This window comes from Ochlerotatus camptorhynchus, unplaced genomic scaffold, assembly GCF_037179485.1.
Source record: "Ochlerotatus camptorhynchus isolate MF236.1 unplaced genomic scaffold, CSIRO-AGI_Acam_v1.1 ptg000158l, whole genome shotgun sequence".
NCBI classification, from domain to species: Eukaryota; Metazoa; Arthropoda; class Insecta; order Diptera; family Culicidae; genus Ochlerotatus; species Ochlerotatus camptorhynchus.
The window spans coordinates 160,731-183,314 of NW_027040648.1; the positions used below are offsets into that span (position 1 = coordinate 160,731).

Here is a 22,584-nt window from a genome sequence, read left to right on the forward strand (position 1 = left end):
AGCGCTAAAAGCGTTAAATCTTTTAAATTTGAAGAAAGAGTGAAAAGTGTGATATTGATTTATTAGGCTAGCATGTTACAAAAAGGTAAGTCCTTTCAATTCATGAAATTATCAAATTTGATGACCACAGTACTGTAGATTTTCGTTAGTACAATAATACGGTAAGATCATGGCACCTGGAATTCGAAAATTAAGTAAATTTCATTAAACTTTTACTTTGAAAAAGAGCAATAAATGTTCAAGATTTGTCCCAAAAATAGGCAATTAATTTACGGATTACAATTTTACAGCAGATTTGGTTTTAGTTTTTTATTGCTATTGTGTATTATTGCTGAATACATCAGTTATTTGCTTGATAGCCCGAAGTGAGGGGCTAGGCTGAAATTCAATTTTGTTTTTGCTGCCTGGAAATGCTCCATAATTTGAAAACGATAAAAGTTATTAAACAACACCAATACCTTTTCCTAGCATCGCATGCAAAGATACCCATAAGAACGCCGTCATTCGCAGTCAGGTGACAAATGGAACAAACGAACGTAGAGTTCAAACAATCGAAGATGATTGTTTTCACCAGCAATCCATCCAGTCATGAGAGCGGGGATTTCCCACGCGTTCACAGCAATCCCGGATATAATGAACACTGGATTTTTCCGTTCTACTGTGGCTTCAATTTTAAATATTTAGCTCCGGATCTGGGGTCGACTAATTGGCTGTGGCATTTTTCACTATTCCGAAGGTACGACATTACAATGATTCCGAAACAATCATCGCGTTCCGGAAGGGTATCCATCCGCGCGCGATGGATGTTAAACGAGTAAATTTCAATTATCAACTCCTTCTTGGTCCATTCATGGCTCCTTCGGCCATTGATCGGATCAGCACACGGCATCAGAACGATGCACAATAATTGAAACCAACAAACAAAAACCCTCCTCCAGAATTTTTTGCTACTTCTCATCGCGCGGCTCGTGTGCGCAGAAATAATCAAGAATCGCAAGGTCCGCCATTCGAATCATCGGTTCACCAATTTCGTGGTTCTCAATTTCGAATCACCACCGTGTTGGGAAATTCCCTCAAGTGACGCGACCTTCCCGCGGCTGAACAACGAGTTCTCGGCTAGTGGAAGGCACTCCATTATTCGGTTGTTGATTCCAAAAGCTGGAGGCAGCAAAAATTGTCATAATTTGCGGCAGTGGTTTGCATTCTACAACAACAGCAGTGGATCTAGACCTTCAGCTGATTTGCGGATGGCAGCCATCCATCAAGCGCTGCAGCACGTGGAGTGAATCTAAAGACCTGCAATTTATTTCGGTACTACGGTTCTCGCCACGCGGCCGTCCGCAAAATGCATTCTCGGTATCCGGTCACGATGTTTTGTTGTAGCAGAAACCCTCGCAATTAATTGCCATTTTAAGGGATGGGGGGGGGGAGGGGGTTATAAAGTGAATGCCCACCCCGCGAATTAAAGCGCAGCAAGGTTAATTCAGGTAGCATCTGCTGCTGTTTCAATCCAATCCAATCCAATCTAATTGTCCAAGCCGGCGAAGTTGTTGTAACCAACCATCGGGCCAGAGTATTGTGTTACATACGCTCATATACGTTTATGGGCTGTTGTTGGTATTGTTGCAAAATGGCGCAAAAAATAACAGGCACGAGTTGTAATCGGTTCTGACTTGTCGCTTTTCGTTTTTGCTTTTATTTAAACTCATCATCACAATGAACCGGTGTTGTGGTGATGACTAACGAAGGACGGGGATCGCGGTTGGGGCAAGGTTCGGGCCGAGCTTTTTGTTCACGACACCTGTTTGCTGTGTGCCTTTTGGGCTACGAGGTCTGCTGAGCATCAACCTGAAAAGGCGGCGAAACTCGAGAACCTCTTGTTCCCAGTCCTTCTTGTGCAGCGGTTGATCCACAATGACGAGTCACTTTCGCTTTCATCTGGCAGCACTACGAGTACCGTTGCTGTTGTTCTACACGGTCGTGCAATCTTACCCAATGGTTGAGTACATTTGTAATTTTTTTCTCACGGAAATATTACTCAGTTTTCTTAAATCAGGGGTCAGCCGAAAGCTGGTTTGTTTCCGAAAATCTGGGGTTACTTAGAGCTATGAGTAACCCCAGTTTTTATGAAAATTGAGTAATATTTCTTTGAGAAAAAAAAATGAGAAAGCAAAACAAATTTACTCAGTCGCTGGGTAAGATTGAACGGCTGTGCGTAGAGTGAACAGAGGTGTGAGGACGATATTGATGGTTGACCCGTGTGGGCGTGTATTGCTGTGGATAACTGACTGCGGGTGTGGGTTACTGGAACAGGTGTTCTTTAGGTGAATGAAATCTAGTTAGTTGTTGGGTATTAGGTCTAATGTCAGTAGATCAAAACCGAGTAGTGATCATTAGGGTGCTTCATGGTAGAAAAATGTTTGGAAACATGGCAGTCACCCTTGTTTGCCAGAGAACTCAGCATCCAGGAAACATCAGAAGAACTAGTGACGGCCATCCTATAGAAGGCATTCGGCTCCGTAATGTTTTATTAATACAGTTCAACTTTTCCAAATAAACAAATTCTCGATGAACATTTCAAATGGTCCTATCTACTTTGATCGATTCTCTTCATCGACTTTCTCTTTTGATAACCACGCCTACGCAAATGCATTTGGTGCTATTTTGCCACACAGTTTGATAGCAGAAGTTCCTATCTTGTGCTTAGAACGTTGAATACAGCAGGGAATGCTTTTAAAGTTGAGTTATTAATGGAAGAGAAAGTCGATGAAGAGAATCGTTCATTGAAATGTTTATCTAAAATTGTTGTACATAACCCCAAAATTTGATCATGTTCAAAGCATGGTAAAGATGGTATGAATGAAAATTTTACATCCGAGTCATTTGCTATCCAGTTCGTTTATTTGGAAGGCTCAATCGCGTTACCTTTACGGTGCCGATAATTCATTGTTTCGTTATAAAATTTACTTAATTCTAGGTCTAGTAGGAGTTGACCTCCCGGTCCGGTCCAGGAATTTTTCGGTTTGGCAAATTTCTCGACTTCCCTAGGCATAGAGTATGATTGTACTTGCCACACAATTATACCAATGCAAAAATGGTACAGTCATCGGATGCTCTCAATTAATAACTGTGGAAGTGCATCTAGAACACTAAGTTGAGAGCACGCAATAAGCTAATATGCCATACGCAATAAGCTTGAAATGCGAGGAAGAAGAAGAAGAAGAACAAGGAGTTGAGCCGAATACTCGCAGCTTACCCGAGTTTAGAGGGGTACATTGTCGAAGGATAAGATCATTGGAGGAGTTTGGGGTGGGGTTTCGTCGTCTCATCAGAGCATTGTCGCCAGTATGAACGGTTGTGTGTGTGTGCGGTTCGAGATTCGTCTGGAGTTCGAGTTCCGGGTCATTTGACCGAATACTGATTAATTTCAACGGAACCTTTCATGAGTAAAACAATGGAAAATCAGCAATAAGATGTGATTAAAGCGGTGCCAAAACAAATCGAGATTAGTTAAACTCCAACGTAATGCTCATGTTCAAAAGAAGGAAAAATCTCCTATGAGAATTAAATTTTGAATTCTCACCAGATTTTTGAATCTCTATTCTAAAATATTTTCTAGCTCCATTCGCAACGTCAAAAAAACGTGGCTGATTCTGGGGAAGTTCTCGGAATATTTTAAAAGTTCACGGAATTTCCTAGATTCTGGGTGGTTCCAGAAACTTCTGGGAATAATTTCTGGAATGGTATATGAATTATTGTAAAGTTCTTTGGACTTCTTGGGATTTCTAGAAAAAAATGCAGATCTTCTGCGAAGTTGCCAAAAATCCTGGAAAGTTCTCTGAACTTCTGAGAATTTCATGAAATTTCTGTGAAATTAGCCGATCTTCTGGAAAGTTCTAGGAATGTTTGAAATTTTTTCAAAATTATGGGCTATTCAAGGATTCTTCACTGAGAAAAAGCCATTGATTATTTCCATAATCTAATTCTTCTTCTTCTTCGTATTTCAAGCTTATTGCTTATCGCATATGAATTTATTGCGTTCTCTCAACTTTGTGTTCAAGATGCACTTCAACAATTATTAATTGAGAGCTTTCGATGCCTGTACCATTTTTGCATTAGTATAATTGTGTGCACTTGCCACTCAATCATACTGTATGCCCAGGGAAGTCGACAAATTTTCCAGCCCATATAGTTTCTATAGGCCGGCCTCATAATTCTCATGCGCACATTTCACCTCTACATGCTATCGCACATACTGTTCAAATGACACATAATCTTTATGTGTTTTATTGCGTGGTTTCTACTTATGTGTTGCCAAATTATATAGTAATTTTCTATTAGATATGTGTGATATTTGCACTAGTGCAGTTCTTGGACAGAACTTCTGGGAAGCTCACCGACATTGTGGGAAGTTCTTGAATTTCTACGAAGTGCACGCATCTTGTAAGAAGCTGTCGGAAATTCTGGGAAGCCGTCCAAAATTCTGGTCTGTTGTTGAAATTTTTGGAAGTTCTCAGAATTTCTAATAAGTTCTCGAATCTTTGAGAAATTCAAAAAATATTCTGAGAGTTTCTCGGCATTTCTGGCAATCAATCGAAAATTCAAACAAGCTGTCGAAACTGATGGTAAGCTTCCGGAATTTTCGGGAAGTTCTCGCATCTTCTGGAGAAGTTCTCGGAAACTCTGCGAAGTGCTTGAATCTTCTGGAAAGCTTTTGGTTTTTTTTTTTTTGGACGTTTCCAGAATTTTTCGTTAATGCACGGACTTTATTTTGGGAAGCTCTCAGATCTTCTGAGAAATTCTCGGAACTTATGGGAAGCTCTCGAAAATTCCGGATAGCTCTCAGATTTTTTGGGAAGTACTCGGATCTTCCAGCAAGTTTTTGGGATTTCTGAGAAATTCTCAAATCTTCTGGGAAACTCTCAGACTTTTTGGAAAGTTTTAGGAATTGCTGGGAAGTTCTCGCATTTGCTAGTATCTTCTGGGAAACTTTTAGAACTTCTGAGACGTTCCGAGATACAGAAGTACTCGGAAATTGTGAGAAGTACACAGAACTTCTGGGAAGTTGTTGGAACTTCTGTGAAGTTCTAGAAATTTATGGGAAGTCTCCGGAACTTCTGTCAGCTCCAATATTTATGAATTTTTTCAGAAGTTAAAATTTCGGACCTTCTGGGAAGTTCTAGGATTTTTAAAGAAGTTCTCGCTAATTCTGGGACGTTTTCGGAAATTCTGGGAATTTCTCGGATTTTTCGGGAAATTTTCGGAATTTTCTGAAAGTTCTATGATCTTCCAGATAGTTCTCGGAATCTGTGAAAAATTCTCAGATTTTCAAAAACGATCTCGATATTTTTAGAAAATATCTCGGAATTTCGGAACTTCTAGAACATTCTGCGAAGCCCTCTTAATCCTGGGAATTACTTCCGAGAATTATTTAACTGTTCCTAGATTTTGAAGGAAGTTATTTTTTAATCCTTGATTTGATTTCTGACGATCTTGTTTACCGTGCTGAGTACCAATGCTACCGACGCCATGGAGGGAGCTCCAAAATTTGGATCCTACCTATCGATCCATGGACCGGGGTCCAACGGCTTTACTTTTGAGAGGTTCTTGGCATTTCTGGCAATCAATCGAAAATTCAAAAAAGCTGTCGGAACTGACGGTAAGTTTTCGGAATTTTCGGGAAGTTCTCGCATCTTCTGGAGAAGTTCTCGGAAACTCTGCGAAGTGCTTGGATCTTCTGAAAAGCTTTTGGTTTTTTTGGGACATTTCCAGAATTTTTTGTTAATGCACGGACTTTATTTTGGGAAGCTCTCAGATCTTCTGAGAAATTCTCGGAACTTATGGGACGCTCTCGAAAATTCCGGATAGCTCTCAGATTTTTTGGGAAGTACTCGGATCATCTAGCAAGTTTTTGGAATTTCTGAGAAATTCTTAAATCTTCTAGGAAATTCTCAGACTTTTTGGAAAGTTCTATGAATTTCTGGGAAGTTCTCGCATCTGCTGAGAAATTCGAGGGTCTTCTGGGAAACTTTCGGAACTTCTTGGACGTTCCGAGATAAAGAAGATCTAGATCAAGTAGTATTTGGAAATTGTGAGAAGTACACAAAACTTCTGGGAAGTTGTTGGAACTTCTGTGAAGTTCTAGGAATTTATGGGAAGTCTCCGGAACTTCTGTGCAGTTCGCAGAACTTCTATAATATTTATGAATTTTTTCAGAAGTTAAAATTTTGGACCTTCTGGGATTTTTAAAGAAGTTCTCGCTAATTCTGGGAATTTCCCGGATTTTTCGGGAAATTTTCAGAATTTTCTGAAAGTTCTATGATCTTCAAGATAGTTCACGGAATCTGTGAAAAAATCTCAGGTTTTCAAAAAACGATCTCGATATTTTTTTATAAAATATCTCGGAATTTCGAAACTTCTAGAACATTCTGCGAAGCCCTCTTAATCCTGGGAATTACTTCCGAGAATTATCTAACTGTTCCTAGATTTTTAGGGAAGTTATTGTTTAATCCTTGATTTGATTTCCGACGATCTTGTTTTCCGTACTGAGTACCAATGCTACCGACGCCATGGAGGGAGCTCCAAAATTTGGATCCTACCTATCGACCCATGGACCGGGGACCAACGGCTTTACTTCTGAGAGTTTCTCGGCATTTCTGGCAATCAATCGAAAATTCAAAAAAGCTGTCGGAACTGATGGTAAGCTCTCGGAATTTTCGGGAAGTTCTCGCATCTTCTGGAGAAGTTCTCGGAAACTCTGCGAAGTGCTTGAATCTTCTGGAAAGCTTTTGGTTTGTTTTGGACATTTCCAGAATTTTTTGTTAATGCACGGACTTTATTTTGGGAAGCTCTCAGATCGTCTGAGAAATTCTCGGGACTTATGGGAAGCTCTCGAAAATTCCGGATAGCTCTCAGATTTTTTGGGAAGTACTCGGATCATCTAGCAAATTTTTGGAATTTCTGAGAAATTCTGAGATCTTCTAGAAAATTCTCAGATTTTTTGGAAAGTTCTATGAATTTCTGGGAAGTTCTCGCATCTGCTGAGAAATTCGAGGGTCTTCTGGGAAACTTTCGGAACTTCTTGGACGTTCCGAGATAAAGAAGATCTAGATCCAGTAGTACTCGGAAATTGTGATAAGTACACAAAACTTCTGGGAAGTTGTTGGAACTTCTGTGAAGTTCTAGGAATTTAGGGGAAGTCTCCGGAACTTCTGTGCAGTTCGCAGAACTTCTATAATATTTATGATTTTTTTCAGAAGTTAAAATTTCGGACCTTTTGGGAAGTTCTAGGATTTTTAAAGAAGTTCTCGCTAATTCTGGGACGTTTTCGGAAATTCTGGGAATTTCTCGGAATTTTCGGGAATTTTTCGGAATTTTCTGGAAGTTCTATGATCTTCCAGATAGTTCTCGAAATCTGTGAAAAAATCTCAGATTTTCAAAAACGATCTCGATATTTTAAGAAAATATCTCGGAATTTCGAAACTTCTAGAACATTCTGCGAAGACCTCTTAATCCTGGGAATTACTTCCGAGAATTATTTAACTGTTGCTAGATTTTTAGAGAAGTTATTTTTTAATCCTTGATTTGATTTCCGACGATCTTGTTTTCCGTACTGAGTACCAATGCTACCGACGCCATGGAGGGAGCTCCAAAATTTGGATCCTACCTATCGACCCATGGACCGGGGACCAACGGCTTTACTTCCCCTCCTGAAGGAAGGCGTGATCAGAGAAATCTCTATACCTCAGATAATCTAGACGGCGCCGACTGGGATTGAACCCAGGCCCATTGTAATGAGTTTCAGGGAAGTTCCAAGAACTCCTAGGCTATTCTTCGATAACTCCTTTTTATTGCTAGAACTTTAGGAAAGAGTCGACAAAATTAGAAAAGTTCCGTGAGCTTCCGGGAAGTTCCGTATATTTGAAGAAAGTTATGGAAACTTGCGGTAAGTTACGGAGACTTCAGTGCAAATTTCCGACAACTTCAGGGGCGTTCAAGGTACCCTTAAAGTGTTCAAATGTGACCAAGATTTCAAAGAACTTAAAAGGAGTTTTTTACAGAGCTTCGAATACTTCTGCAGCTTAGGGAAGTTCCGAGAACTTTAAGTCAGTTCATAGAAGGAAATTGTATTTGGTAAAATGGTAACATGCAGTTTCGAATTTTTACTAAAGTTTTTTAAACTCCCCTAGAGCCTCGCCTTAAGCTCCCTGGAATTCTAGAACCTTTAAGTATTCTAAATTTCGATTAAGTTTTTGGAAATTCTTTGAAATTCTTTCAACTTCCCTATAGTTCTCAAGACTTCTCCGAAAATTTCAGAACAATCCAGGAGTTCTCGGGACTTCATTGAAGTTCTCGCTTTCCTGAAGTTCTCGGAGCTTCCCTGAATTTATGTAAGCATCTCTGGATATTTCGTATCGGAAAATTTTGCTAGAACCGGAAGTCCCAATATTGGATTTCAACATGGAGTCGTACAACAGATTCCGACCTGTACACGCTATCCTAGTTCCGAAAATACCCATATTGTAGGGTACTTAACAGTTTTTAGAGCAGGAAGTTGCCATTTTGGATTTTAAAATGGCGTCAAACATCGATTTTCGGCCTTTACTCGTCATTCGCGTTCCAATAATATTCATATTGTTGGGCTTACATAAAATCCATAATGTCACTTTTAAAAAAAAAACTGGAAGTCGCCAGCTTGGACTTCAAAAAACCGGAAGTCGCCATTTTGAAATAATACAAAATCATCTAACATAGATTATCATCCTTTGCACGTGTTGCCAATATTTATGGCCAAGTTAGCAGTTTGTTTACAACCGAAAGTCGTCATCTTGAATTTTTGAAAACTGGAAGTCACCATTTTGGATTCCAGATTGGCGCCAAACATCGATTTCTGGCCTGTATACTTCGTCCTTGTTCCAAAAACACCCATATTGTTGGGTGTTTGAGAGTTTTTCACAGTTCTTCAAGTTCTCGGCACCTCATTGAAGTTCGCGCTTTTCTGAAGTTCTCGGAGCTTCCGTGAATCTCCGTAAAATTTTCATTTCGTATTTGGAAGTTTTGCCAGGACCGGAAGTCGCCTTATTGGATTTCAAACTGGAGTTTTCCAACGATTTCCGACCGACAGCAACACATATGTTCTATAGCAGTTGTTATAACCTTTATATGACTGGTTTTGGTTGTAAACCACTTTATTCATCATAATTTTATGAATTTGTGCTACTTGGACGTGATCCTAGTTCCGAAAATACCCATATTGTAGGGTAGTTAACAGTTTTTTAGAACAGCAAGTTGCCTTTTTGGATTTCAAAATGGTTGCAAACGTCGATTTTCGGCCTTTAATCGTCGTTCCCGTTCCAATACTACCTATATTGGAGAATATTTGACAGTTTTACACAAACCGGAGGTCGCCATCTTGGATTGAGAATGGTTTCGAATTACAATTTCCGGCCTCTAAACGTCATCTCCGTTTCGAAAATACAAAAAAAAAGTGTACTAAAATTAAATATTCTACAATTTAGGCCAATTTAAAAGTCTCCATTGTATTCATTTAAAAAAAAGCATCTATCAAATAAGCAAAAGTTTAAATATCTTAGAAATTTACTACAATTTCTTATTGAAGTTTTTAACAGTTTTTTAAATTGTTGATAATTTGTGATTTTTTATCAGTGCGTATTTTTTTTTTCTAAAAGGCAATTCAGTTTCCTACAACTTTGATTCAGACGAATTTCGATTAGATGAACCGTTTTCGTGCTATGATTTATTGAAAAAAAAAACATCAAATACGCCATTTTGAAACATTAGGCGTGAGTCAAAAGGGGCGAATTTTAGCACAAACTTGTTTTATTGCCCTTAGTGAACAGATAGACGAAGTTTCATGGAATTCTGAGTGGTAAAATCTAAAATTGGTTTATTTCTTAGCTATTTGGTCTGGAACTGCTCAGTTTTCTAAAAAAAAAGAACGAGAATATGTGTACTAAAAAAATCGATTATCGTCACATGCATTTAATGTAAGGGGTTGAGCTCGAACCATATTTTCATTTTTTTTTTAAATGTCGAAGATTTCAGAAGGTTTCACGATGATTTTCTATTTTTTAGTACAAGCAAAATAACCATTTTTTTTTCAACAATTCTCTAACCAGCGAGTGCTAGCTTTAAAGTCAATTAACTAACTAGCAAGCTCAAATCAACATATCGTCAAATGCTTGAACTAAACACTGTTTCCCCTTCAGTTCCTTAAACATTGATCAGTTAGGCATGAAATTTAGATGGCAAATGATGCCTTTGAATATTGATTTTCCATACAAATAGGTACATCCTCAAAAGCATTCATCAAACGAAATTGGTTGTACTAAAACGATATTTTTTGATTTCATCAAGGTTAATGGCTCAAGCAAATATTTAAAAAAAATATATAAAATGCAACAATTTTTAGTACAGTAATTGTATACTACCAAAGCATTCGTATTCATACAAACTAAGATTTTGTTTTTGTTTTCAGTAAATTTTACCGAAACCAGAACAGCTGAACGTTCGGTAAAACTTTGACCTTCATTTTAAAGCCCATTGAACTGAAAAATATTTTTTTTTTAAATATGTTCAACCTTGTTTAAATGATCAAATCTTGTCATTTTAGTGAAGATTTTATTTCAAAGTAACTGAAAAGCAATTGATGTGAAATGCATAAATTTAACCGAACAGTTCAGCTGTTCATATTTCGGTAAAATAACCGAAGTCGGCGATAATTTCTAAGTGTGCATGAATGAATGAAATCCAGCTCGCCTAATTTGAAAAGATAACTTCCTGATTCATGGAATTCTGAGAGGTAAAATCTAAAATTGGTTTATTTTTTCTGGTTATTTGGTCTGGAACTGCTCAACTTTCTAAACAAAAAAGAACGAGAAGATGTGTACTAAAAAAATCGATTATCGTTACATGCATTTAATGTGTGGGTTTGAGCTCGAACCATATTCTCAATTCTTTTTTTTTATTTTAAGATGTCACAAGGTTTTACGATGTTTTTTTTAGTACAACCCCAATGCTGTTTCAGTTTCAACAATTCTTAAACCAGCAAGCGCTAACTTGAAAGTCAATTAACTAACTCGCAAGCTCAAATCAACATATCGTCAAATGCTGTTATCCCTTCGGATCCTTAAACATTGATCAGTTATGCATGAAATTTAGATGGCAAATGATGCCTTTGAATATTGATTTTCCATACAAATAGGTACATCCTCAAAAGCATTCATCAAACGAAATTGGTTGTACTAAAATGTTTTTTTTTTCCATCATGGTTCATGGCTCAGCAAATTTTTAGTACAATAATTGTATACTACCAAAGCATACACATTCACAACAACGAATGAAACCCAGCTCGCCTAATTTGAAAAGATAACTTCCTGATGTATTCTGAAAAGTTATTAACAAGATAGATGATCACCTTTTGGGAAAATTTTGCATCCGGAAATTCACAAGTCTGGTCCTCCGGAAGACCCGGAACATCCGTAAAAGTGGTCTATTCATGAAACTGATCCTAGAGCTCCGTGTTTTTTTTATTCGAAACCACTCTAGGCGTCTTATTACAATTAATTCGGAGTTATGACCGGAATTTGTACTCTGGGGACCACAGTATGGTCCACCGGAAGATCCGGAACATCGGTAAAAGTGGTCAATTTAGAAACTGATCCTAGAGCTCCGTGGATTTTTCGAAACCGTTTCATAGAAGTCTTATTAGAATCAATTCGGAGTTGTGAACGGAATATGAGCCAGAGGACCCCGTAACGGTCCTCCGGAAGATCCGGAACATCTGTAAAAGTGGTCAATTCACGATACTGATCCTAGAGCTCCGTGTTTTTTTTTCGAAACCACTCATAGACGTCTATGATTCTCGTCTTATGAGAATTAATATGGAGTTATGACCGGAACATGGATACTGGGAACCACAGGGTTGTCTACCGGAAGATCCGGAACATTGGTAAAAGTGGTCAATTAATGTAACTGATCCTAGACCTCTGTGGTTTTTTCGAAACCTCTCAAAGACGTCTTATCAGAATTAATATGGAGTTATGACCGGAACATGGATACTGGGAACATCAGGGTCGTCTACCGGAAGATCCGGAACATCGGTAAAAGTGTTCAATTCATGAAACTGATCCTAGAGCTCCGTGTTTTTTTTTCGAAACCACTCATAGACGTCTATGATTCTCGTCTTATGAGAATTAATATGGAGTTATGACCGGAACATGGATACTGGGAACCACAGGGTTGTCTACCGGAAGATCCGGAACATTGGTAAAAGTGGTCAATTAATGTAACTGATCCTAGACCTCTGTGGTTTTTTCGAAACCTCTCAAAGACGTCTTATCAGAATTAATATGGAGTTATGATCGGAACATGGATACTGGGAACAACGGGGTTGTCCACCGGAAAATCCGGAACATCGGTAAAAGTGGTCAATTTTGAAACTGATCCTAGAGCTCCGTGGATTTTTCGAAACCATTTCATAGAAGTCTTATTAGAATTAATTCGAAATTGTGAACGAAATATGAGCCAGAGGACCCCGTAACGGTCCTCCGGAAGATCCGGAACATCTGTAAAAGTGGTCAATTCACGAAACTGACCCTAGAGCTCCGTGTTTTTTTTTCGAAACCACTCATAGACGTCTATAATTATCGTCTTATGAGAATTAATATGGAGTTATGACCGGAACATGGATACTGGGAACCACAGGTTTGTGTACCGGAAGATCCGGAACATCGGTAAAAGTGGTCAATTAATGAAACTGATCCTAGAGCTCCTTCTTTTTTTTTGAAACCACTCATAGGCGTCTATGATTCTCGTCTTATGAGAATTAATATGGAGTTATGACCGGAACATGGATACTGGGAAAATCAGGGTTGTCAACCGGAAGATCCGGAACATCGGTAAAAGTGGTCAATTAATGAAACTGATCCTAGAGCTCCTTCTTTTTTTTTGAAACCACTCATAGGCGTCTATGATTCTCGTCTTATGAGAATTAATATGGAGTTATGACCGGAACATGGATACTGGGAAAATCAGGGTTGTCAACCGGAAGGTCCGGAACATCGGTAAAAGTGGTCAATTCATGAAACTGATCCTAGAGCTCCGTCTTTTTTTCGAAACCACTCATAGACGTCTATGATTCTCGTCTTATGAGAATTAATATGGAGTTATGACCGGAACATTGACTCTGGGGACCACAGGATGGTCCACCGGAACATCCAGAAAAGTGGTCAATTCATGAAACTGATCCAAGACCTCTGTGTTTTTTCGAAACCTTTCAAAGACGTCTTATCAGAATTAATATGGAGTTATGGCCGGAACATGGATACTGGGAAACACGGGGTTGTCCACCGGAAGATCCGGAACATCGGTAAAAGTGGTCAATTGATGAAACTGATTCTAGAGCTCCATGTTTTTTTCGAAACCACTCATAGACGTCTTATCAAAATGAATTCTAAGTCATGATCGAAATATGGGTCCTGGAGACCACGGAATGGTCCACCGGACGATCCGGATCATTTCAAAGATTTTTAGTATAGTAATTGTAGACCAGCAAAGCATACGTAACTGTAGATGGATCAATTGTCTTTCCTTTTTTATGAATGAATGAAACCCAGCTCGCTTCAACATTCAAGGGTGTGCGACGAAGACAACGACGACGACGACGAAGACGACTTAAATTATTGAGGTACATAGCCAAAATTACGGAAGCAATTTACTTTTGCCCCGACCGACCGGTGGTAAACAAAATCGAAATTAACGAGCTTAATTTGGGCTTGCATTGTGGCTGCAATTTCGGCAACGATTGATCCTTTTATCCGGATCGACTGTACATCTACTCTGCATCACCTTGTACCTTGTTTGCCTAAAGTGTGAACGTCCGCCGTGCAAATGTCACCATGGTCGATGGGAAGCACATCATAAAAGCTATGATTCTCAATAACCGATGTATTAAGAGGCAGCAACGCGAGCTGCTAGTCGCTGGTTTCGGTGGTCAAAGTGATCTATTGAGACCTAGATCGAAAGAAGATCTTTTATCGGTTTCAAGCGCCAAAATCAAACACCACAAGCAGCGACTTTCTCACCCCAGCTCTAGGAGCAATCAGGGACTGTAGACAGACAATATCCAATCAACGCCAGGGGTGCATCTTGTTAATTTTGAACTCCGATTAAATAAGATACAAATCAATTTACCAACCGACCGACCGACCGGATCGGGGCAAACAAAGGTTTCGCAAGACTCCGGGGCCATTTAACGATCTGCGCCGCTGGTTCGTTTTACGATTTGCCAAAACATGTGTAAATGTTCGATCCGAGTGCGATTTTTCGGAGCATGGTGCAATGTTTACGTGAGCCGGTGAGTGTGTCAGAGTGAGTACCGTTACCTTCGCTCCACCGTGGAACAGGTTTTTAGGACTTTCAGTCAATCTTTGCCGATGATGAAGTTCATGCACTCTTTACGTTTCGTTGCTAAAAAAAACACAAATTTTCACCGACGCGAGAGGTAGCTAGTTAGCTACCCGTAGTGATTAATTACGGAGAAATTTGCAACTAAACGTTTGCACGCGTGCAGATTTAGGAAGGACTCGACTCGCAGATGTTTTGGAAAGCTAGCAGGAAATCGATCGAGAGCGTTGACACCTACCTGACTGAGGATGTGTGTGACTTCGTCGTGTTTAAGGCGGGCCAATAGCATCGATGCAACAGCAAGAACATAGTCGCCAGCTTGCGTCACCTGAAAGTAAACGGATGATAAAGAAACGTTAAGAAGACAATTTCAAAAAAACAATTTCGTAACAATCATTAGGGGCCGCATTACGCGCCGCGTAGCACCGATAAGCCATCATTCGCTACCTAATTATCGCCGATCGAATCGATTCGCCTCGAACCGACAGTTTTCCTCTCTAATTGAAACATCAAGTTCCCCGTTTTCGGATGATCCAATTTCCGAAGTGCCAAAAATAGACCGACCGACTAATTTGTTGGCCATTTACATGCGCTGCCACACCTTGCGTCTACAGCAGTTTGCATTCGTTAAAAAAAAAGTGCGTTAGCCGCAATGCCTCGTCTGAATAGCCGCACGCACACTGATGGAGCACAAAAGGCATGCTTTGATCGCCACGGCGCTATATAGCAACGCACAACACAACGACGATTGGTACTAAAATGGTCACACAGAAGAAAGTGCAATTTTATGACCCATTCATTGAAGAGTCTGCCAGAAAACCCGGTTTAAATTGCAAGTGACAGGCGGCAGGGAGGCAAGGCTGGCCGACGGCTTCTGTGTTGTTTACCGACATTTCTGTTGTGCGCTGTGCGGAGGAGGATAATACGAACAATGTACCGTTTCGTCAGGTTTGTCATAAAAGTACACCTTCACACACCGCAGGAGAGTAAGAGTGTGACTTTCGGGCGGGGGAATTCCACACTACTCGAAAACAGGTCAAGGGCAACGGCTTAAGAAGTGTTCAAAACAACCGAAACAGGAGATTGGATTGGGTGAATGTTTTTTTTTGGAACGACAGAAGGGCTTCAACGGGTTAGGACCTGCTTAAAAAAAACAATGCAAAATGCACACAGTGTGCCGAATGTGCCGAAAACTTCAGGGAAGTCCAGACGTTCGGGGAAGTTCAAATCGTAAGTTTTGAAAACTTTAGCGTAGTTCGATAAACTTCAGCAAAATCTCTACGGAGAGCAGGCTCCAGGGCAGTTCCATTAACTTCATGACAATTGCACGAATTTTACAGATGTTTCAAGAACTTCATGGAAATTCAAAAAGCTTCAGGTATGTTTGAGCTTCCAACGGTGTTTTAAAAAAGCTACGTTAAAGGTGGATCGGGTTATATTAATCCGAATTTGACCCAACGATTTCGGAGGCATTTTCTATCCAAATTAAGAATTTATTTGCACCTAAACTAATCTTTAGGGCTTGAATGCTAAGCCTCTGGCCACAAATCTAAAATTGGCCCGAATTGACCACTCAGAATCAGTGTCGCAAAATGCATCTGCATTGCATATCAAAAGGCTGAATGTGTTGTAACTTTAAATCATGTACTGTCCAGCGAAACATAGGCTAACCGGTGACCACGGAACAGGGTCCGGTGGACCGGAAACAAGTTCCGGAAACCGGCGAGATTATAATTCCTTATTTTCGGATCCTTATTGCCGGGCTATCCGCGAATAAGGATACCCACAGCTTATGCGATTTTCACTAATGGGGCTGTGGTCGATTATCTCGTTTGTTTCAATACATAAAGCTATACTGTCTTCGGCAAAGTTGTTGTACTGCGGCAATTCGATTCAGGTTTAATTAGGAAATACGGCCCTAGAGGCGCTTCACTTTCAAATTACTTATGATGGGCGCTATATTATTTGGAATTTGGGTCCAAAATAGAATATCTCTTGGTCCTGGCCATGTAGAAAGTTGTTGTCTTCAGCAAAGATGTTCAGGTGACCACGGTTTTCTGGATGGTGTTCATATTAGTTCAGAACTCTCTCACTACTTATCGCATTTTAGCTTATTGCGTGCTCTCAACTTAGCGTTCTAGATGCACTTCCACAGTTATGAATTGAGATCTTTCGATGCCTGTACCATTTTGGTATTCGTATAATTGTGTGGCAAGTACAATCATACTCTATGCCCATGGAAGTTGAGAAATTTGCCAACCCGAAAAATTCCTAGACTGAACCGGGAATCGAACCCAGTCACCTCCAGCATGGTCTTGCTTTGTAGCTGCGCCTTTTCCGACTGAACTAAGGGAGGCTCCGATAGTGTTCATGTGGAATTCCTGAATATGCTATGTCTCGAAAGCCTGCCTATATAGGATGTTGCTGTGCATGGTGAGTATTTCCGAAACATGGAGCCGTGGATATCGATGCAAGACGCCATTTTGAAATCCAAGATGGCTGCCATCTGTTTTAGAAATACTGTCGAATTCTCTACAATAGGGTATTTTCAGAATGGGTACGACGAGTAGTGGTCAAAAATTCACGTTTGACGCCATTTTGGAATCGCCTTCTTCATCATCTTCTTATTTTTCGCATATCAAGCTTATTGCTTATCGCATATTAGCTTATTGTCTGCTCTCAACTTAGTGTTCTAAATGCACAGTTGGAGGCGAACCAGCCTCAGGCTGAAAGCCTCCTAAATAAAGATAAATCAATCAATCAATCTAAATGCACTTCCACAGTTATTAATTGAGAGCTTTCGATGCCAATACCAATTCAGGAATTTGTATATTGCGTGGCAAGCACAATAATACTCTATGCCCAGGGAAGTCGAGAAAATTTCCAACCCGAAAGATTCCCTCGACCGGACCAGGAATCGAACCCGCCACCTCCGGCTTGGTAATGCCGTGCCTTTATTGTCATTATTTTCCGAATGGGTACGACGAGTATTGGTCAAAAATTGACGTTTGACGCCATTTTGGAATCCAAGATGGCGACCATCGGTTTTACAAATTCTGTCAAATACCCAACAATATTGGGTATTTTCGGAACGAGAACAACGTGTAGATGTCAAAATTCGATGTCCGCCGGCATTTCGAAATCCAAGATGGCGGCCATCGCGTTTCTAAAAAAATAATACTCAACAATCTGGGTATATGGCAAATACTCCACAATATGGGTATTTTCGGAACGAAGACGACTTGTAGATATCAAAATTCGATGTCCACTGCCATTTTGGAATCTAAACCGATGTTGGACACAATTTTGAAATCTAAGATGGCTGCCTGCAGTTTTAAAAAACCGCCAAATACCCAACAATATGGGTATTATTGGAACGACGACGACATGTAGATGTCAAAATTAAATGTCCAAGAAAACGGACATCGGTTTTAAAAACAACGGTCAAATACGCTACAATATGGGTATTTCCCAAACGGGGACGACGTGTTGAGGTCGATAATCGATGTTGGACACCATTTTTGAAACCAAGATGGCGGCCATTAGTTTTAAAAATTCTGTCAAATACCCACCAATATGGGTATTTTCGGATTTTGTAATCCAATATGGCGGCCATCGGCATTTTGTAATCCAAGATGGCGGCCATCGGTTTTTGAAAAACAAGCTGTCAAATACGCTACAATATGGACATTGCCAAAACAAGTACGACGTGTACAGGTTGAAAATCGATGTTGGACACCACCGTCAAAAATTGACGTTTGACGCCATTTTGGAATTCAAGATGGCCACCATCGGTTTTAGAAATTCTGTCAAATACAATATTGGGTATTTTCGGAGCGAGAACGACATGTAGATGTCAAAATTCGATGTCCGCCGGCATTTCGAAATCCAAGATGGCGGCCATCGCGTTTCTATAAAACTGTAAAATACCCTACAATAAGGTATTTCCGGATCGGGGACGACGTGTAGAGGTCGAAAGTTGATGTCGGATGCCATTTTTAAATCCAAGATGGCAGCCATTGGTTTTAGAAAAACTGGCAAATACTCAACAATATGGGTATTTTCGGAACGAGGACGACTTGTAGATATCAAAATTCGATGTCCACTGCCATTTTGGAATCCAAGATGACGGCCATCGGTTTTTGAAAAAAAAACTGTCAAATACGCACAATATGGGTATTTTCCGAAACGGAGACTACGTATAGAGGTCGAAAATCGATGTTAGACACCATTTTGGAATCCAAGATGGCAGCCATTGGTTTTAAAAAATCTGTCAAATACCCAACAATATGGGTATTTTTAAAACGATGACGGCGTGTAGATGTCAAAATTCAATATCCAAGATGACGACCATCGGTTTAAAAAAACGGTCAATTGCGCTACAATATGGGTATTTCCCTAACGGGGACGACGTGTTGAGGTCAAAAATCGACGTTGGACACCATTTTTGAATCCAAGATGGTGGCCATTGGTTTTAAAAATTCTGCCAAATACCCACCAATATGGGTATTTTCGGAATGAGGACGACTTGTCGATATCAAAATTTGAAGTCCGCTGGCATTTTGAAATCCAAGATGGCACCCATCGGTTTTTTATTAAACTGTCAAATTCTCTACAATATGGGTATTTTCCAAACGGGAACGACGTGTAGAGGTCTAAAATCGATGTTGGACGTCATTTTTTAATCAAAGCTGACAGCCGTGGATTTTAAACACTCTGTCAAATACCCTACAATAAGGGTATGTCCAGAACAAGAACGACGTGTACATGTCCAAATTCGATGCCCGTCGTCATTTTTGAATCCAAGATGGCGGCGATCGGGTTTCTAAAAAAACTGTCAAATACACACAATATCGGTATTTCCGGAACGGAGACGACATGTAAGGATCGAAAACCGATGTTGGACGCTATTTTGAAATCCAAGATGGCGGCAGTCACCTTTAGAAAAATTGTCAAACACCCAACAATATGGGTAGTTTTGGAACGAGGACGACGTGTAGATGTTAAAACTCGTTGTTCGCCGCCATTTTTTGAATCCAAGATTGAGACTTCTCAACATGGCATTATGAGTAAATCTATATATATCTATATATATATAAATTAATTTCTGTCTGTCTGTCTGGCTGACCGATCAGCGTGAAAATTTGTATGCAGGGGTTTTTGGGGCAGGGAAAGATTCTTATAATGGTTCGAGAGCCCTCCCCCTATGTAAAGGGGGGCTCCCATACAAATTAAACAGAAATTTCTGCATAACTCTAGAACTAATCAAGCAAATGGAACCCGAATTTGGCATGTGGAGGTCATAGGGGGTAGCCCCTTAGATAAGAGGGGGGGGACTACGTACAATATAGCATGTTTTTTTTTAATTGGCGCATATACTCAAGCTAATATTGAATCCCGAGCAAGGTCGGGCACATTCAGCTAGTATCCAATAAATGTTATTCGAAATGACTGGAGATCTACAGAAAAATACCTTATTAGTCTGCAATAATTTCTTATTGCTAGGGATTATACAAAATATCTACAAGATGATATTTGGATTCCTTCATAATCCGAACTTCATAAAAAAAAACCTGGTGATCCTATCGAGCAGAAAAATTCAAATAAATCCATGATTTCAGGGTTAAGAAGCCAATTATGCGTTTGGTACGATACTATAGTTAATAAGCTACGGAACGATGTCCATGAGAACGCGTGATATGAAGGTTTGCACCCATTATTCTTAAAAACAAAAGAAGCGCTCCGACCGAATCAATTTTTATCTTCATCCGATAGGCCGAAGTGAATTCATTGGCGTTTCAATGGCGTTCCAATGCGTTAGGCCGAGTTTAGAATCCGTAGGCCGAGTTCAGAATCCGTAGACCGAGTTTAGAATCCATAGGCCGAGTTTGGCGTCAATAAGCAGTGTTAGACTTTTGACAATAACTCAACGATTGGTTTCTCTTTATGAAATCTTACGGTACGTACGGAAAGGTAAATAATTTTAGAAGCCATCAGTAATAATAACATTCCGTTTGGTACTAAACTGCGCTAGATTAAGAAAGACTAAGTGCGGATTTAGCTTAATAGGCCGGAAATGGGGTAGTTAACCCTATTCAGTTCCTAATTCGATATTGAAGGGATCGTTGAGTTAGGGAGGATATCGAGATAGGGAGATAAATTTGGAAAATTTGTATGAGGAGAATGGTCCAAGTAGCCTGGACTTCCATCGAATTAGAGGGAAATCGAGTAAAGGAGAGTGGTTTTTTACTGACTTGTGACTTTACTGATTTGGACAATTTATGATCTCCAGAAAAAAACCTGATATACCAGAAATCTTCAAAATATATAAAACTACAAGAGACAGCCCTATTGGGTTATACGCAATGGTGGCGTAGGACTACGTGGTCTTATATAATAAATTTTATTTGTTAACTGCAGCAGGAGCTTTTGTTTTGTGTAGGAATAGGAATTTGAGCAGGGTTCTCTCTGTTTATACTCTATAGTATGACGCACTTGACATAGATGACCCACAGCGACTCACGAAGAACTACTGATTCCGATCAATAGCGGTGTGGCTTCTTCCGCCTTCTATGGATGCTCATGTGGGCTGCAGCTCGCTGCTTGCAGGCATCCTTTCGTTGTGTACTGGAGAACAATATCAAACGCTCCGCGCCGAAAGCACTGCTGATCCCGACGACCAGACACCCCCACACACGGTGATTGAACTGAATCCGATCAGCGGTTGAGGGCAGCCTTGATTGCTAGCTGCTTGCGGGGAGTCTTTCGTTGTGTACTGGAGAACACCACCACTCACCACGCGGTGAGACCGGATGGAGTTTAACTTTGAAATCTGCGTTAGGGAAATCGCTTTTTGCAGGCAATCGGTGATAATTTTAACTATCATAACAACAGTTGCACATTCGTGCAATTTTCAATAGTGACATTTCGAAAAATGATAAAGTCTTAAATTAAACAGATGCGTAGGAATATTTCTGATCGATTGGTGATAAAATTATTGAAATTTGTCCAGGGGCAGCTGAGTTATTGACGTACAAAATCTTTCATAATTTTGTTACATGTTCCAATTTTGGTTTTCACAAAGTGTACCCCCATATAGAAATCACAGACGTAGTCCTACGTCAAAATAAATCCAGCGGGCATTACGAAGATTATTGATTACGTAGAAAATTTTTCTTCGCGGTGCTTCCGAATCACTGCGTGAATCACGAAGCTTTTTTTTATTATCTCACTTGGCACAGCACGCAGCAGCCATCAATCGCCTAGCTAGCTGGCGGCACACGCGTTCGCTGTTAAGGTGCAAATCAGCATTCGCCCTTGGAACATTATGCGCTAATTTTTATGCTCTCGTAACATCAGCATCATCATCATCATCATCATCATCATCATCATCATCATCATCATCGGCTCATTCGCTCGCTCGCGAGCTACCCGTTTTGCTGGTGCGCTGCAGTTGTTTGTTATGATATTGTTGATCAATCCCCATTGATTCGCCTCTAAATCGAAGAAGCTTCTTTCTGTCAAAGTTCAGTTCATAACAACCGAAGACGACGACGACCGGATTGCAATCCAGTTGGCCTTGAAACCATATTGGCGCATCGCGGAGTTGCCATTGAAGACTCTCGACTTGTGCAAAGATGGCTCAAATTGAATTAGTACATCAGCGAATTGAGAACTTTGCGACCGGAGGAAAAGGTCCACATGAGTCAGACACGAGCCAGACGCTAACCAGGATCTTCTACGTGCATTCCGTCGGTGACCCAAATGTTGCAACCTGTCGAATTAATCGCCTCCGGACGGTTTCTTGTTTTTTATTTTTTTGCTTTAAAATTGATCGGAAATTTTTAACCTTTGAATCATCGCGCGCGGTGTTGACTGACGGTGACGGTGACGGTGACGGTGGATCGATGCCGTTACGATGGTTATCAATGAAATTGCACACTCTCTTGAGTATTTACCTTTTCCAAAGCGATACGATCGGAGAGGGAAAGCGGAATGTATCGTTCAAGGGGTTGTGTCTCTCGAAGCATACATTATGATGAAGGTCATAACCTGAATTCGCTCGCAATATTGTTTGTTAAGACGCAGGCGATTCATAGAAGTTGAATCATTAAACTACCGAAAACGCATTGGCTTACCCCTCGGTTGTCAAAAGCG

The 22,584-nt window shown here is 40.2% G+C and overlaps 1 protein-coding gene across 1 annotated transcript in view; it reads right to left on the bottom strand.

Annotated features, from left to right (window-relative positions):
- qless (decaprenyl diphosphate synthase subunit 1 qless) overlaps positions 1–22,584 on the bottom strand; it is a 236,724-nt gene that overhangs the window by 25,919 nt on the left and 188,221 nt on the right. Inside the window, exon 6 of the mRNA XM_065222150.1 lies at positions 14,666–14,755. Coding sequence (XP_065078222.1) covers positions 14,666–14,755 — 90 coding nt within the window. The remainder of the gene's footprint in view (positions 1–14,665; positions 14,756–22,584) is intronic.